The sequence below is a fragment of the Bemisia tabaci genome, chromosome 5 (assembly GCF_918797505.1).
Source record: "Bemisia tabaci chromosome 5, PGI_BMITA_v3".
Classification (NCBI taxonomy): Eukaryota; Metazoa; Arthropoda; class Insecta; order Hemiptera; family Aleyrodidae; genus Bemisia; species Bemisia tabaci.
This window is the reverse complement of record NC_092797.1, coordinates 30,433,387-30,450,966: the sequence shown is the minus strand read 5'-3', so window position 1 is coordinate 30,450,966 and position 17,580 is coordinate 30,433,387. Positions and strand designations below refer to the sequence as shown.

The 17,580-nt window shown below is 40.9% G+C and overlaps 1 protein-coding gene across 2 annotated transcripts; it reads left to right on the top strand.

Moving 5' to 3' along the window:
* The first annotated feature begins 1,381 nt into the window (after nucleotides 1–1,381).
* On the top strand, nucleotides 1,382–14,544 carry LOC109037518 (uncharacterized). Of its 2 annotated transcripts, none has more exons than XM_072300540.1 (5): nucleotides 1,382–1,880; nucleotides 3,844–4,674; nucleotides 5,596–9,211; nucleotides 10,441–10,603; nucleotides 13,803–14,544. In XM_072300540.1, exons 1-5 carry the CDS (start codon nucleotides 1,820–1,822, stop codon nucleotides 14,025–14,027), a joined length of 4,896 nt encoding a protein of 1,631 aa, XP_072156641.1. In that variant the 5' UTR covers nucleotides 1,382–1,819; the 3' UTR covers nucleotides 14,028–14,544. The 2 variants fall into 2 exon arrangements, with proteins under 2 accessions (XP_072156641.1, XP_018907780.2); XM_019052235.2 differs by having other exon boundaries at nucleotides 3,841–4,674.
* Nucleotides 14,545–17,580: the final 3,036 nt, after the last annotated feature.

The following is a 17,580-nucleotide window of genomic DNA, read 5'->3' as shown; positions in this document are numbered from 1 at the left end:
TGCGGTTTCATCGGCGATAAAATCGACAGGATCATCAACATCTGAAGGATTATCCTTGATCTTATCGCGATAAAATCGCGGTATTTTTGAAATAAAAATCGCAATAAGTGGCAATTTAATCTCGATTTAATCGAACCCAAAATTGCAATTTGTAGCGATTTAATCGCCATATATCGCAATTTTTAATGTGATAATATCTCGATATACTGTCACCGATATAATCGCGATAACCAACTGATTAAATCGCTATTTATCGCGATCACTGCTACTTGGGGAAGGAACTTTTGCCAAAAACCTTGTAACTTTCCTGGGGTGAGAAAGGCGATAAAACCTTTCTTCGGCAACATGATGAGGTCACCACTAAAAATACTGCATTACTGTATTCAAGACAGTTCAAATAAAGGTGGAAAATCGTCCGAGGGCGCGCTGCGAAAAATTTGAGAATTACCGGGTCCAGTTTTTTCGGGAACGGGCCTGTGGAGGGAATGCACCGTGGAGCCGATGCACAGGTGCAATCGATCCACAGGGCGTGGGCTCCACACACCACTTCTCTCTGATTTGGTGCGTGGGCTCCACGACCCCGTGGATCCGATGCATCAGTTTTGGAAGGGGGTGAGTGCGTGGAGTCCACGCACCGTGGAGCGATCGCACCGTTACCTCGTATACAGGCCACCTGATAATGAAGCAGTTGTGCGATTGTAGAAGACTCTTCTCGACGTAAAAACTATAGGCTTCTAACAGGATCATCAGTGTCATCATTGACGGTTACAGCTCAGAGATCGTCGAGCCAACGCGACGCATAACCTGATTTTGCGATTCACACAAATAAAGTTTTGTGCTTGCCTGACTGAGAGGCCAAATTTCTATGAGTGGATTCGATTCATTTTGGAACTTTGAGAGGATTGCAACTCAAAAAAAAAAAAAAAAAAAAAAAAAAAAAAAAAAAAAACTGTAAAAATTCCGAGGATTGTTTTTGTCGGTTTTCTCACAAAAAATCCGTAAAGTGACGAATTGAGGTCGTGTTCCTCGACTTTCACCATAGATTTACTTTGCTACTGCTGAGGGTATGAGGGTGTGTGTGTGTGTGTGTGGATGCAAGGCGTAAGAAGATGTCTCGCTTCTATCAGCAAGAGAAATTGCGTCATAGGTAGTTATGAGTCCTAATTTGAAGTTTACGTAACCTGTGAAATCTAGAGTCCTTCAATAAGGATTCTGATGATCATGAATAATTAAAAACAGTAATATAAAAGATTTAAGAAAAAATGAAGGCGAAAAAATGTTATAAAACATTTTGGTATCTTATGAACATGCGCACATAAAGCATTAGAGCAAAGCTCTTCGGGTTCAAACAAAAAGCACCAACGCAAGAAATCTAAAATAAAATTATCTTTACCAGCTGATATTAATGTAACGGTTTTCATCATGATAAAAATTTGTTTCAAATCTAAGTATAAATTTCAAGGGAAAAAGGAGTTGCTATTATTAAAACCACCTGAATTGTTGATACTAGTGACCGCGTCTTAAATTTTGGCTCATTAACAATTATTTTTTATATCAAAACTATCCGATTCAAGATCCCTCACTGAAAAGCATAACCTCACCATTCTAACCTCATTTTATTGTTTACTATCTTAGTGGATTGCCGATTTTCAACACATTATAAGCAAAAAAGAAGAAGAAAATTGATATTTGTTTCTTAATATAAATTTTTGGTGTACTACTAGAGAGAGAAAAAAATTAGTAATTACGAATGCTGCTTTAACTAGCCTAAATTCAGCGCCAATCCCATGTTTTTTGAAGCACTCTCATCAACAGGGCAATGAATGTCAATACAGAATCTGATATCAACGAGTTGCAAGATGAAAAGGCCACTGAACCTGGTGCGTAATCAAGTTTTGTTTTTAAATATTTGTCTAAAATCTAATCTTTCTACTCTCTTTTTTCAGGTATTTTTAGACTTGCACCCGGAAAATCTTCTGATGAAGGAAACACAAAATAAATAATTATCATTAATCATAGGTCTACATGAGTCGGTTATTGCCGAAAAGTTCAAAGAAGTTCTGCGGTAGCCTTTTAGCACTAATTACGGAAATGCCCTCCTTTTTTCTCAATCAGTTCGATCTTGTCCGGTAAAATCGGGAATTTTTTTAAAAATCGAGGTTTTTCATGATAAATCCAGTGATCCGGAAAATGAGTGCATGCTGAGGAAAAAACAAGGCCATTGTCAGGTTTAGCAGGTAAAAATACACAGATTTACGTCTATAATAAGAGTGAGAATATTCCGTATACCTAGTGTTTCTGATAATGGATTTTCCTGTCAAATAATGGTTCATGACTGTTAACGTCATTCTTTTTTAATATCATGAGAATTATTATCTCTCCTCTGTTTTTACAGTTTTTTTTCAAATGCAATGCTGTATCATCGTTTCTAATGTCGCCTAACGTAGTGCGGCCGCCGCGCCGCATTGCGCCGGTCGGTGCGGAACGCATATTAAGTAGCCCCTGCAAGAGGGCAGGAATACTTGACGCATTACGCTTAACACAGTGCGCGCATTACTTGTTGAAAATTCGTAATATCGAGGTGCTAGACTTACCGCGATCGACACCTTTTCCAACCTGTATGAACCCCGAGCCTGCAATCCTAGGATCGAGGATTGTAGGGATTTTGCACCTCCTTAATGATTTGATATGTTGTTCTTGTGGCCTATTGCAACTAGTGGCGTGGCGTGAATTGCGATGTATCGATTCTCATGCCATTTAAACCTATGGTAAAGAATCGATTATTAAGGTGTTCGCTGCGAACACCCTGTTTATCTATCCTTTTTCGTAGGTTTAAATGACATAACAATCTATATATCGCAATTCACGCCACGCCACTGATTGCAACATGTCTCCGCAAATAGAGTCCCTTTATACCCAGAGTTAAGACAACTCACTTTTGGTTGGGCCAGGGTTGGGCTGAAAGTGGCCTAAAAAAAATGCAATTCTGACTGGTTCTCGCTCATGGAGGCTGAAACGAGTGCACCAAGATGGCGGTACCTCGAATGTGAACAAGAATAATGAAAATATTACCTAATTGTGGTTTTTCAAGAGTAAATTGTTATTTCCATCGGTCCAAAATGAAAATAGATTAAGAAATTATTCACAAACCAATCTCATTTTATTTTTAACTGATCAATTTGTTGATGTTGTTGTTTTTGTGTGACAGTAATCGCAGGATTCCTGATCCTTATCCCTCAATATCGTTCGTTTGGGTGCACTCGTTTCGGCCTCCATGGCCAGCCAAGGCCGGCTGCCAGTCAGCTGATAATCGAATTGTCTTAACTCTGGGTATAAAGGGACTCTATCCGCAAAGAAACATTCTATAATTGATTTTCCAAGATAGCCCTTTTTTAGAGCTAATTTGACGGGACTTTATCTCACAAGTTCCACGCCTTTTGCAAACAGTCCATTCACATTGATAGCTCCACCCACTGACCGAACAGAATTGAGAGGAGTGAAAAAAATTGCATGAATATAGCTGACATGTGTAGAACTTTTGATGTTTTTTTTTGTCTCTTTTCTTCTCTAGGAAAAATAATCCTTAATGATACTTACTCTTAAAAACAAAAATTAGACGTTAGTCATAAAAACAAAAATTAGACGTTAGTCAATTTCTAAGTTACTTTATTTGTAAAGAAAAGTTAATTTACACCTAGTAGGTGGTTGTAACATTTATTTGAAGAATAAAAAAAAAAAAAAAAAAAAAAAAAAAAAAAAAAAAATGATACTAATATTTTAAAATGAACTTAAAAAGAACGCTATAGTTCGAATTTTGAAATAAAGATAATTTTGTTGTAGAAGATTCGACGTTGAAAATTCATGAGTACGACACGCAGATGAACAATGAACAAACAGGGCCCTCCGCTTGTGAAGATGCTGGCGCTGACCTGAAAAAATTAGAACCGTCCGAGTCACCCACGTTACCAGAGAACAATGAGGAGGACAAACCATGTTTTTTCACCGAAGATCTCTCGAAAAAGGGCTCATTGAGTGAGTTGCTCTCCACATGGAAAATAGTCAACTCAAATCTAAGTTTTCATTCCTCTCGTCAAAATTCAGAACCGCAGCAAAAAAATACAGGAGGAACCGTAAACGAGACAGTAACCAATGTCTGGCAGGATTTAGAATCTCGTAAAGACTCTGATGTAGACAATTCAGAAAATCTCGATCATAATGATCACGCAACTTTGCCAGCAGTCAGACGTGTAGATCTAAATGTTTTAAAGAATAATCAAATCTCTTATCCAGGTGCGCATGCACTGGAGGAAACTATTAGAAGAAAGAAAGAAGACAACGCAATTGGTGTAAACAAAACGCCCCCCTTTTCTGGACACGTTGATGCTAAAATTGTTAAAGAGGAGACCGTTTCACCTCCCGAGTTGAAATTAGATGTTCAATTAACTCATCTACAAGTTATAGAAAACTTGAACACGGGTGACAGTAAAGAGCCTGTGGAGACAGTTGAGATTTTTGGAAAATCGACGGATACGGAAAAATCAAGAGCTGAGAACAATTCCCAAGGTGAATTAGAGTGCCGGCAGTTGGATGAAATAATTCAAGGCTTCGAGCAACTTGGATCCGGTACCAGGAACGACTCGGGGATAATCAAAGAAATTCTGCCTTTGAGCAAAGGTATATTCAATTATCAAATATTTTTGAGACACCAATTTCCAATTTATCGATGTATATATGCCTTCCTTGTGCTATACAGTGAAAGAGAAATCTTTCAAATCAAAATTGAGGTTTTTTTTTTTTTTTTTTTTTTTTTTTTAAAATTTCTTTTTTAGTTGATACAAAATCGACATGAATAGAGATCGGTAACGTTGAGCATTAAATTTTACTCATCTTCAAAATATCAAAGTGCATTAACTAACATCCAGTGTGTTTAGGAGTTGGTGAACTGATCATTGCTCTCAGGGCAAGAAGTGTTTCACTATGTTCGCTAAAAATTCCAGTTACGTATCCTCTTAAAACGATCAAAATTGTCTTTGAAATTTATCGCACAGCGTCTTACGGTTTTTTTCATTGCTGTAAAATGCAAGAGAAAGATTAGTGCGTTTTTTTATAGACAGAACAGCACTCCCTTATTGTCGGTTTTTGATATTTCTGAAAACTCATTTAGTCGACGCAAAGACGGACATAAACGCAACATCGATGGATGCAACTATTCGGGCTTGATGGATGTCCGTGTTGCATTCTTTTGATTTGAAGGCGCGTCGGCTACCCGCACTATTTTGCTGACTGTGCAAAGCAAATAATTAAAAATACTTTACTCCAATGATTGGAAACTCTGGAGGCTAAGGAGGACGATTTAATTTTACGCTTCTTAAACGTGGAAATGAACATTCAAAGGGAGCATAAAAATACTAAAAATTGGTCATTTTGCGATCAAAGAAGGCTCTGTAACTATTGTGGCCATACCATACATTTTTGAGGATACTTTACGAATTAAGGAGCTATAGAAAAGCAGGAAAAAATTAGAAAAAAAATTTAAATAATGAAAATAGTATAAATAGACTAATGAATGCATTCTTATTTTTGTTTTTTCTCTAGATTTGCAGTGTTCAGACGAAAACAATAACCGCCAAAAGGAAATCAGTAATGGATCACTCATTCAGATAGAGGATTTATACCAGACAAAGAATGATTCTTTCGAGCAGCCATCATTGTCTGCCGTCACACCTGAAATATCTAATTTGCGAGAGTCTAACAGTAATTTTTCAAATTTTATTCCCCAATCTCCCGATGTCAGTGACGGAAATTCATTAGAATGTCCTAAAACTCAGGCTGCTGATGTAGAGAGAGGTGTTTCACAAGTTCATGTTTATGAAAATGGAAAAAATGTGACAAGTCAGCATGTCAAGAGCGCACAAAATAATAGTATCCACGTGCTTTTGGGCTCTGGAACCGCCGATAAATCATATCATGATTTTGACGAGAAAAATTCTACGGTTCATTTTTCCACGGAGGTTCAAGAAGCAAAAATCATTGATTCTGATCATATAAATCCATGTTCCACTGGAGATGTTATGTCTAGAGTTAATTTGCCGATACATTTGGTTGAGCTAGAAATTGCGAGATTGAATTCAGAACTGACAGCTAAAAGAGATGGTCCGAGCTCGAGTTTGATTCTTCAAACTCACCATCCATTAAAAAAAGTAGATAATGCTAATGTGAGAGATGAAGAAATCCACTATTATAACGACGTGAAAGAACACAACTCAAATATCTCGAACGCTGAACACAATTCTAAAGACGATTTTCGTCACAAAAAGGCTCTCGATCGTTCTTCCGACGACTTAGAAGATAATAAAATAACCGTTAACACTAGTAAGGGCACTCATCTGAACAATAATCCAATAAATTTCGATTCTTCTGATCAAATTTTACACCTTAGAGTCAACGAAATTGTGCATACCGCCCCTCCGTCTGAAGACCCTAAAACTTCCGAACCTCAATCAGGCACAAGTGCTTGCAAAAAGCAAATCAACACGATGCTAAGTTCAACTACTTCTCATTCTGCAACAGATACCTCCGATAAAATATGTACCAGGGCAGACGGAGCCCTCAAGGAAAAAGACGCTTGCGAAGAAATCTCTACTCATGGTGTTAGTGAAGAGACTCTCCCAAAACCCGGGTCACTGAGTTCCGAGGATCGAACGAAAGTTTTGGATTTCGTTGAGCTCAACCTTCGACAGGCAGAGCAATTGTGCGGGATAATTCACTGTGAAGGGGGAAGCGCTGGCATAACTGGTAAACGTTCATCGCTTGGGTTACAGATGGGGTTGAGAGCCGGCGAGGATTGTGATGACAGGAAGCTGCAAAATAAGGAATCCAAAGGCTCAAAATTCGTGACTTTCAGCGTAACTACTATGATTGAAGAGCCGGTACCAACAGCCACTTTTTCGGCGACAGAGGCACAATCTCAACCCGATAAATTTTCACGAGACGAAGATTTGACGCATTCAGCGAGCGAGACTCCAAAATCTGTCAAAGATCATTGTGAACGAGAGCAAGTGGTCCCTCCCGTTCCAGGCACTGTTCCTGCTACACAGAGCAAGGGTTTTTCTGGACAAACTCTCTTTAGATCTAACCAACAAAATAGTCCGGATGGGCACAGGGCTTTGTATTCTAACTCGAGTATTGGTGACGCAGCGCACTCCAAAGTGACCAACCCGGCTAGTCTCGGCCGGGTTTCAAATGTTTTGGGCACTGAAATCCCAAAAGGGCTCGTCAAGGATAAGAAAAAAGTCATCGAGGAAAAATCGGGAACCATCACCGGGGACGCACAAAAGCTCTCGAAAAAGTCCTTCGAGCTGCTCAGAGAGACGGTGAACATAAAAAATTCGAGGGAGAGATACATCCAAGAGGTGAGAGCCAAAGAGGGAATTTCTGGTAGTACCAATCAGCAAAATCCGAGCAACGGCGCCTTAAATTTTTCACGGACATCGTCAAGTTTGGATTCAAAACCAAAAGCACCCCCAGGCATGGTATGCGGAAATACAGACAAGAAGATAAATCCAAATTTTTGCATTTCGTCGAGCGAAAATCAAGGGAATTTTGAAGTTACCGAGAAGCAAAAAATGAAGCAAATCTTGAAGAGTAGTGTAGCGCACCACATGGTGGACGATGGTGGTTGTGTAGACGCGGTTACTCCATTTGAGCCTTTGAGGGCTGATATCTCTGCTTTGAATGCTGCAGCATCAGAGCAAGGTGAACATTTCATAAGCGTTCTGGCAACACCGACACCAGAAAAGACTCCAAGCAGCAGCCAAGCTCACATTGAGCAAGGGGCCAACAGTTCCGCGAGTCGCTGGAAAGGAGATCGCGACCAACAAGACAAACCGGCACAGCCTCTGGTTCCTGATGATGACGAAGCAGTCAGTGGTCAAATCACTCATTTTGACACTGCACGAAGAAAGTGGATTGAAAAGTTGGACAGTTCTAGGAGAGAAAGTTCTAAAGATCCCGTGGGCGGGAATGAGCCCCGAAACCATGCCAGCGGGAGAATGTCTACTCCGTCATTGAGAGGTCCGTCGTCGTTGACGCAAAATGGAAGCGAAGTTGACAAATGCAGCAAAACAACTGTCTTCATCCAAAATGAAGAGGAAAAGGCAGAGTCAAAGAGTTCCGAACAATTTATCTCGAAGAAAAGTTCCTTTTCGGTCTCGTCGAGGCTGAGCCGTGGAAGTGAAAACGGAGGTGAGTACCGCAACACTCTCTCGAGAAATGATGTTTTAAGTAACGATCCGAATCAAATTTTAAAAGCCATTGTCACTAACAAAATGAGTTCTCAAAGAATGGAAATATCACCTAGTTTTCAAACCGAGTTGAAGCAAAAAACAGCCAACTCGTTTTGCACGAAAGATGCAGCCGGGTCTACTGTGATATCTATGAATCTGAAAAGCGGTTCACCTCAGCAAAATTTGACGCGAGATAATTCAGTAGATAACGCGAGGTACCTGAAGAATTTGGAATACGAGATCGGAATGAGCCATGCTTGCGATGAAAACAAAAAAGAGTTTAAGCTGGAAAGTGGTGCCATTGGTACATCTCGGATTGAAGTGGCAAAACCTGATGTGCGTGCTCAGAGGAGGATATCAGATGACACGTTAGACAGTAGATCAGGTTCACGTGGATTCGGGACAGGAGAGACAGAAAAGGAGGTGAAAGTAATTGAAGCAGGTTCGAAAGAAGGAACAAACGAGTTTTTGATCCTGTGCCAATATTACAGCCTAGTGGAGAGCACTGAGCCAATGGAGAGATCCCCTGAAGGCGATACCCAAAGGAAAACGGAAACGACAGAAAACGGAGGCAAGGAAACCGCTTTGGAGGCACAGGTTCACGTTCGTCTGTCGCCGGCGCTGACGCAGATGTTGTCGCAACCGAACTTACCGGCAGCAGCCCTCAAGTCCGGTGTCGAGATGGTGACCATCACGTCGGAAGCGACCCTGCCCCATTGGTCCCGGCTGAACCTGGTCGCCACGTGCCAAGAGTTCTGTCGCATCTGCCATGACACCGCTGGAGCCGAGGATTTCATATCTCCGTGCCAGTGCCGTGGCAGTCTCTCGCGAGTACACAAGTTCTGTCTCGAGAGGTGGCTGGCCGAGTCGGACACCAGTGCCTGCGAGCTCTGCGGACACCGCTTCCAGATAGTTCGAGTCCCCAGGTCATGCCCAGAGACAAGAGACTCTCCACCAGTATCTTGGCAATTGTGGAAGCTTTTATTTTCAGGACCTCATCATTCTACTCAGTGGCGTGGCGTGGTTTGCGATATATCGATTGATCCGTCATTTAATATGTGGAAAAAGATCGATATAGGGTGCTCGCAGCGAACACCTTAATAATCGATTCTTTAGCACAGTTTCAAATGGGGAAATATCGACAATCGATTACTCGCGCCTCGCCATTGATTCTACTGTTGAACTACCTACATGATCGATGGTTAGAACGTGTTGGCAGTTTTGTTCAGCAAACAAGCTGAAGTTTGGGGAACTTGTTAACTCATGATGTCACCCGAAGCTCGAATCCACCATGTAGGTAGGTCAACAGCCGAAATAAGAGTTGTGACTGACTGACTGTCGCTCCCTTATAATTGTCCATGAGGAATTGTTGAGTCCTTGAAAGTAAAAGCTCCCACCTGTCGCCAAGAGGTCAGTGGAGGGTCTCTTGTCTCTAGCCATGCCACTAAATATCTCGGTTCGCCCTTTTATAACGTATATTTAACAAAATCAGTGCATTAAGGTGCTCTGATCCAATCGCCGGGAGAATTACACCCTCTGATCTCTTCCTGCCTTCCCATCCACCGACTATTAGATTTCCACGCCATCTTACTCAGGAAGCAAAATTCTGGAACCAAATCGAACACTTGTCTGGGCGACTGACCATTCGCCATCTTTCGCACATCCCCGTATCAAATCAATTGCTTGGTTGCTGGAAAAAAAGAGTCCCACAAAATCTCCAAGACTCCCGAGAGGAGGAAATGGGGGGGAGGGGGGCTTAAACTAAGATTTCCATTTTGATGGATTTTCTTGAAAAATACGTACCACAGATTGCGATGCTACGTCACGATCTGGTCCATACGTCTCGATCTCCGGGTTTCACACGAATCGATCGAAGCGGGGCCGAGATAGCATTTTGAGCCACGTCCGCTTTTTTGGATTTTCAGATTTTGAAATTGCGACCTAAAACGATATCCAAAATCTAAGCTTAGATTCGGATTCCTCGTTAAAAATCAATGGCAGATCAAATATCATACGTTAGCATTATAATATCCGGTTACCGAACACATGCAGCATAACTATTGCACGTGATGAAACCACTGAAATAGACAGGTTTTTCCTTTGAAAATAAATAGAAATGTAGATTAAAACTCAAATCTGTTTGTTTGTTTTACAGGTACTCTATCATAGACTCGATTGTTCGCTGGTTCAAAAGTCAAGAAAATGTGCGCGATGTTCGAGAGTTATTTTTTGACATGATTGCGTTGTGTGCGTTCACACCGATGATCATTGGAGGCAGTTATTTTGGTTTCTTAGTGGCAGAAACTGTGTATCAACGGGTAATTACATCATTCACCAAGTTAGATTATCAATATTTTTGCCATATATACCTATTTTAAAAATATGTTTGACTGTTACTGACGTTATTTTGCAATCATCATTTTGCAACTCGACCGGTGAAACTCTCAAGCCACGTATCTTGGTATGCAACGTTGATAACTTCCTGCCATACGTTATTGTTTAAATGAAGAACAACTCAACGTCAATTCTTAAAAACTCTTGTGATTAATCTTCTCTGTGCAAAGGAAAGTCTGAAAAAACTTCAAAGAGTGATGTTGATTTGTTCTCCTTTAAAAAAAGTAAAACAAAAGCGGAGATTTTTAAAAACCCTGAATGAGACACGTGGTTTGGACAGGGCCAGATTTACCCACTTGCCGCCCATGGGCCGCCTGTATTTTGCCGCCCCCTTCTCATTCGTTTTGAAACATCAATGAAAACTATCAAGTGAACGTGCCGGAGGGGAAGGGGCGCATAAGACGCGTTCACTCGTGTTGGAAACATTTTTTGCGGAAGCCGTGTCAAAACTACTAGCAAAAGTTCACGGAACTTTGCGCGAAAGTTAAGTTCCGTAAACCTATCTCTATGTGGACAAGGCCTTCCATTTATAAGAAGTGATCGAAAAAATTATGAAAGAACAAACATATATGTGGTTTAATAATTTTAACTTCCGCCGCGCGCCATCGCGTCGCGCGGCTGCGCCGCGCTGAGTTTGGCGCAATGCGTGAAGTATTCATGCAGTCTTGTAGGCGCTATGCGTTTCCCGCCGACCGCTGCTGACCGCACTGTGTTTGACGCAATGCGTGAAGTATTCGTGCAGTCTTGTAGGCGCTAATATTTGTTACAGGCCGATCGTCGCGTCGAGGGCTTCTCCTTTTCATCTCACATCCTCGTCATTTTTGCTCTCTGCGCGTTCCAGGCCAAATTGCGTGTTTCGTTTCTCTCTTAACTCGACTAATTAAAGCGGCTGTCTCTTGTATCACCGAAAGACGACAAAAGTAGAAATTACTATACTCTCAGGAAATGAGAGATTTTGTCGCTTTTTCTCGTTTGTAATTTTTTTCTGAATCCGATTTTTTATATCTCATTTAAAAAATTGCAAAATTTGTCGCCACGGGCCGCGGCCCATCTGGCCACCGCCTAAATCTGGCCCTGGGTTTTGGGAGTTCCGCCGTCGAAATTTAAAAGCAACCAGCGAAATCGATCTTCATAAATCGGGTCATCATTTAGTGACGTAGAGTAGCAATGCTATGACTTACCTAATACGTGTGGTTAGGGTGTCCGTAAGAGCCCCTCCTAAAAAGTTAGAGGGAAGGGGGGGGGGGGCTTTACGCACACCCTGTATACTGCCGTGCTAAGGAAGACCACTGTATGAACCTTCGAGAGTCGCCAAATTTCCCAGGATAAAATATGTATTTTTGAGAACATTCATGTAGTACCTTAAAATTTTTAGATATTTCAGATTAAATTGCGTACACAATTATCTGGTATTTTGGAGAGTAATATTCGCAATTTTCCCAGCAAATTCGGTTTTTATCGGAGGAAAGGCAACGTCGGAAGACCATACGACGTTTTTCCTAAGCACGGCAGTATAGTGACAGTGAAATTGCAAAAACGTCCCTGGTAAAAATTGGCAGTAGAATCTGTGTTCCAAAATACCATAGACCTACAGCCGGCTGTAAGATTTCCAATAGCTTTTCTATAGCCGGCAACACAATTGCTTATAGCCTTTTATAGCCGATGACGATTAAGCAACAGCCTGACGATAAAGTGTATGCTAAACGTTACTAATTACGGATGCTAGGACTTGGTGAGTTTTTGGACTACCGCTCTCTTTTTGGGCCGTAGTATCTTGATTTATTTTGTGAGGAAAGCTCCGTACTTTTGAAGGATGCCTGCCATTCCTAATATGTTGGAGCGCCTTCAATTTTGTATGATACTGTGCAATATACCTCTGGTGTGAAATAGTTGCTTCAAGCGCCGTGGTACGCTGCGGCGCGGCGCGGCGGGCGGGCAGCCAGCGCGGAATGCGCATTGGCGCCTACAAACCTAACAGGGATACTTCACGCATTGCGCAATGCGTGAAGTATCCCTGTTAGGTTTGTAGGCGTCAGTGCACCGCGCCGCCGCTCCGCTTTGTGTTAGGCTCTAATATTTAATCTCGTGGAGTTAGCGTTTTCAACTCATGACTTTGAAATGTTTGCACACTCTGTATGGTTCATTCTCGTTTTAATTGATGGAAAAAATATGTAGTAAAGGAAAATATAGTGTGCGTTTTGTAAATATATTAAGAAGATTCCGTACAATCTTAAGGATTTACAAAGCACACGAATTTCTACACAATTTTTTATGGCCTTTCATAGCCGATGGCGAAAAAGCAACAGCCAGGCGATAAAGTGTAAAGCCCGGCGATAGGAACTATATAGCCCGGTTGTATAATTTTTTATAGCTTCGTGTAGCCCGGTCGTATGATTTTTTCTACTTTCTACAGCCAGCTATATGATTTTCTATCGCCTTCTTCAGTCGGCTATAAGAACTCCTATGGTATTTTGAAACGCAGCTACTATCGCCAATTTTTACCAGGGGTGGGTCTCGTTTGCGTTCTCTCTCGAATATAGATACTTCCCCATTTGAAGCTGGCAACAGAACAGGGTTGTACTGGTTTAACGAAAAATATGAAATATTGAAAATTTCCGTGAAATATTTCATGACATTTCACAAAGTTGTGAAAAATATGAAACGTATTTTCAGGGGCTAGGTATGCAACACGCACTAAAAAACACTCACACGCGAAAAAAATTAAACCAGTCGCCTTTCATTTGATTTTGCATTTAATTTCAAAGAACATCGTTCAATATGTTTCTAATTTTTCTGAAATTTCATGCAATATTTCACAAGAAATTTCAAGATTTCATTTATCATGAAAAATTGCAACCCTGACAAAGAATCGATTGTTTAGGTAGGTATACCCTGATAATCGATCCTTTCCCACGGGTTTAGAGGGCAGATCAATCGATCCATCGTAGAGGTCCAGTTACACGATCAAATTGAGCCATCAAATTGGGCCTCTAATTGGCCGCATCCTCACCTCAGGCCTTTTTCCACCAATCAGAACTTCAGTTTGATGGCTCAATTTGATCGTGCAGGTAACTGTACCTTTAAACACAACACGCCACTATGATTCGTTATCTTTTGATGCAGATGATAAGCTCAACGATCTCACGGGCGGCCTCGTTTACATTGGTGAGCATGATGACGGGAATGGATTTGGCATTTTTGACGTGGTTTGCGTTGCGAACGCAACACCACACGATGCAGTGGTACGGCTGGTGGAGGCGCAACAGTGTCGTCAAAATCATCGTCACGGAGCAAAATCAACCCAGACCTAGGAATAACGTCTCTTGTGATGATCAGCCCCCAACTTAGGTACCTACGTGCGACGATTTCCACCCAACTCGCACTTACACCACCCATAGTTGGCTTCGCCGTAACTTGAATATTTTCACATCCTACTCTCGCAAAAATGTCGCTATTTCTCCTTAAGTCTTCTTGTTATCGCGTCTGCGGGCTGATTATTGGAATTGATGGACAAAGCTATGGACAAAGAAGACATAAGGGGTATGGAACGATCTTATTGGTTGAAATGTGTAGTTCTTATAGACTAAGGGAGAAAATGATATGGACTAACTGTCGGGTTTCTCGTGGGTTGCCGTTAGTTAGTCTATTACCTACTGCTTTTGTAGGTACATTGCAACCATCAGCTTCCACCAATAGGTTCCCCCATATCCCTTTTATTATCATCTTTGTCTATAGCTTTGTCTATGAATTTCAGTGGTCGGCCCGCAGAGGATGGTGACTTAAAGAGGGTACTTAACCACACATTCCACAGGAGTGATTGAATTTTTTGGTGAACAACAAAAATGTATAAACGTATCTTATTTAATGTCTGCATTTTTACTGGAAAGCCCTTGTCACTCGTCACCCCCGTGTCATACTTCTGTTAACATAAACTCTCTCTGAAAGACACTTGCTACTTCCCGGATCTCACCAAGAAGTGAGCGCGGAAAAAAATCTTTGGTGCTTATAGCCAGATAGTAGGTGACATTTACCATCTTGGATTCCCAGATTCGACCCCTGAGAACAATTTTGATACGAGCACAAATGTATGATGGTTAGGAACCTCAAACCGCGATCAGGTAGGCGTTGACAACAAAGATGGTAATTCGCACCAACACTCCTGGGCGGGCGCGCCGTCCTCCGTAGACGTCTCGCACAACACTGTTGAGATAGACCTTCAAAGATGGTAAACTGACCCATCCGGGTGTTTAGTGTATCGATCATGAAAGCAAGGAGAACCTAATATTTTGTGTTTTTAGCCATAAGAGGAGTATTTTCTTGTAAAACGTACAGCTAAAAAAAGACCTCATAGGAACTTAAATTAATGAACCAGGTGGTGCTCTTATGCCAACTTTCGAAGAATTAAAGGCATTTTTTTTTAAAAAAATTTACAGTTCTTGAAAATGAGCTGTTTGTGTCATGTCGCGGAGCAAAGTGCCCTACTTTTGGGCCTCGTAATCCCTTGAATTTTGATTTTAGTCCAAAGATCTTTTAGGAACTTAAATTAATGGCCCAGGTGATGTGCTTGATGCCCACTTTTAAAGAATTAAAGGCATTTTTCAAAATTTACAGTCCCTTAAAATGAGCTCTCCGTGTGATTTTGCTGAAAATGGACCTTTAACCCAATTTGATCCTAGTCCCCCCAAATTTTAGCGTACCCCTAAATCGTTTGACGTGCATAAGGAGACCATAGATATGGTGTTGTGTGCCAATTTTGAATGAAATCGAACAGATAGATTCTGAGATATCGCTGTACACAGATTTGGGGGACATCGGACGGACGGACCAAAGACATAAAGACGGAGCGCTCGTATCTAAAAGCACGGGGAAAAAGTGAAGCTAGGTTCGGCGCTGCGCGCTTGTGTGAGTGTGTAAATGAACGCGGGAATCCATGTCGGCAAACGGAAATTTGATTTGAACTTGTCCTCTTGATTTTTCCTTATTTCTTCTTCTAAACGTGTTTTAAATGCCTAAAACGATTATATTAAGAAAGCTCGGTCTGCGTCCTAATATAATAGACCTACTTTTGCTCGGTAACAGGCAGTAATCTCAGAAGTTAGTTTTTCTTCTGCTCATGGTGGTTCTGCCGGTTCAAACAGGCCGTTACAGTCGTAGATGACAGTTACTCCCAAATGAAATTAATCGGTCAACGACGGACCAAAACTAACCTAAAGTTATACAAATATGAGTGTGTAAGTGAATTTGGGCAAAAATCAACTTAAAATACTTTGTTTCCGCAATTTTATTTAGTTCCCGCCCTACATTTGAATTTCAAACTTGTCCCGATTTAGCCGCTAATCCTATAGCCAATAGTAGAGGTGATTGAAAAGAAGCTTCAGAAGCTTCATTTTTTGCTTTTAGCGCTCCGTCTTTATGTCTTTGGGACGGACACACATTTTTTCAAGTATGGTTATTTTGACTCCTGGCACCTTAAAACGTACAGAAATGATGAAATTTCGAATTTTTTTTTTTTTTTTTTCTTGGAGGATGACAATACTTCCTCTCCACCCTTGGGGAGCGAGAAAGTAAAAATTGAATACAAAGGTGTGCAATGTCGGGGCTCGCAGCTAGGAGATGGTGGAAAAGGGTTAATCGCGTAAATAAATTTCGAAATCGAGTAAAAGGAGACTACGCAGTACTTATTGTGAGGTGCTGTAGTCGTATCCGACCTATCAAATTTGTTTGCCTACCGCGGGGATTGGACCTGGGACCTATCCAACCCTAGCCGCAGACCCTAATGATTGAGCTATACAGTATGATGAGAATCTTGACCGAACGGAAAACCAGGATATTCAATCTACATACTTAGATTGGTTCATTCATTTTTCTAGTTTTGTATTTCATTTTATTTTTTAACGTTATTTCAGTTTTTTACTTTATTTTATTTCGTTACTTCATTTTAAATTTTTTACTTTATTTTTCTTTCTTTACGTAATATAATTTTTATTTTTCTTTGATTATTTATTCTTTATTTCTTCCCTGTATTTTACCGTTACTTACTTTATTTTATTTCTTGCAATTTTCTGCCATTTCCTTGGAATTTTGAATGTGGAAAAAATTGATTTTGAAAACTTTTATAAGTACTAGGGGCCTTTGGCCGCTACGCTGCCGACAACCATCAATGCGGAAGAAAACAACATACGTAAAAAGTCGTAGAACAACCGTGTTCAAGTTATCTCGGAGATTAATGGATTCAAATACCGTCAATGTTTTATTTTTGATCAATGTTTTTAAAAGAATACACACTGTTAGTCTAATAAGTTTCCGCAAATTTTCCTGAGTGATTTAAAATAGATAAAAGAAAATTTGACTTAAAACGCATAGTATCCGAAATCTAAGCTCAGATTCGGCTTCCTCGTGAAAAATCGATGCAATTTCATGTATCATATGTCACCATATCATGAAGGAAAGCGATTAACGTAGGCGTGTAGATTCTAACATATCAGTCCGACGTGGCAACATGGGTGACTCGGAGTGGGTCAGCTGATGAGTAAGAAGAAGTTTGTTTTCTCGGAAACGGACGAACCAAATGCTTGGCGCCTGGCGCCTGGCGGCGTAGCTCAAACGTTTGAATTCTGTGCCTACTTCCGCATATACCGGCCGGCTTTGATAGAATCTTTACGCCTACGATTACCCTCTTTTCTTTATGCTGTGGTAACATTACATGAAACAGCATCGATTTTTCACGAGGAAGCCGAATCTGAGCTTAGATTTTGGGTATGATGGGTTTCAAGTTTAATACTCTGAATTTGAAAATTTAAGACGGCAGACGTAGCCTAAATTGATACATCGGCTCCCATTCCATCGATTAAATTCGAATTTTTAGTCTAATTTCGAAAATTCGAAAAACCAAGGTGGCGAG

What these genes read in the sequence shown, in the direction of transcription:
- LOC109037518 (XM_019052235.2), top strand. Translation starts at nt 1,820, where the DNA reads ATGAATGTCAATACAGAATCTGATATCAACGAGTTGCAAGATGAAAAG. An exon ending in CAGATAGTTCGAGTCCCCAG is followed by an intron (nt 9,212 to 10,440) that starts GTCATGCCCAGA and finishes TTTGTTTTACAG; the next exon opens with GTACTCTATCATAGACTCGA. An exon ending in CAGAAACTGTGTATCAACGG is followed by an intron (nt 10,604 to 13,802) that starts GTAATTACATCA and finishes CTTTTGATGCAG; the next exon opens with ATGATAAGCTCAACGATCTC.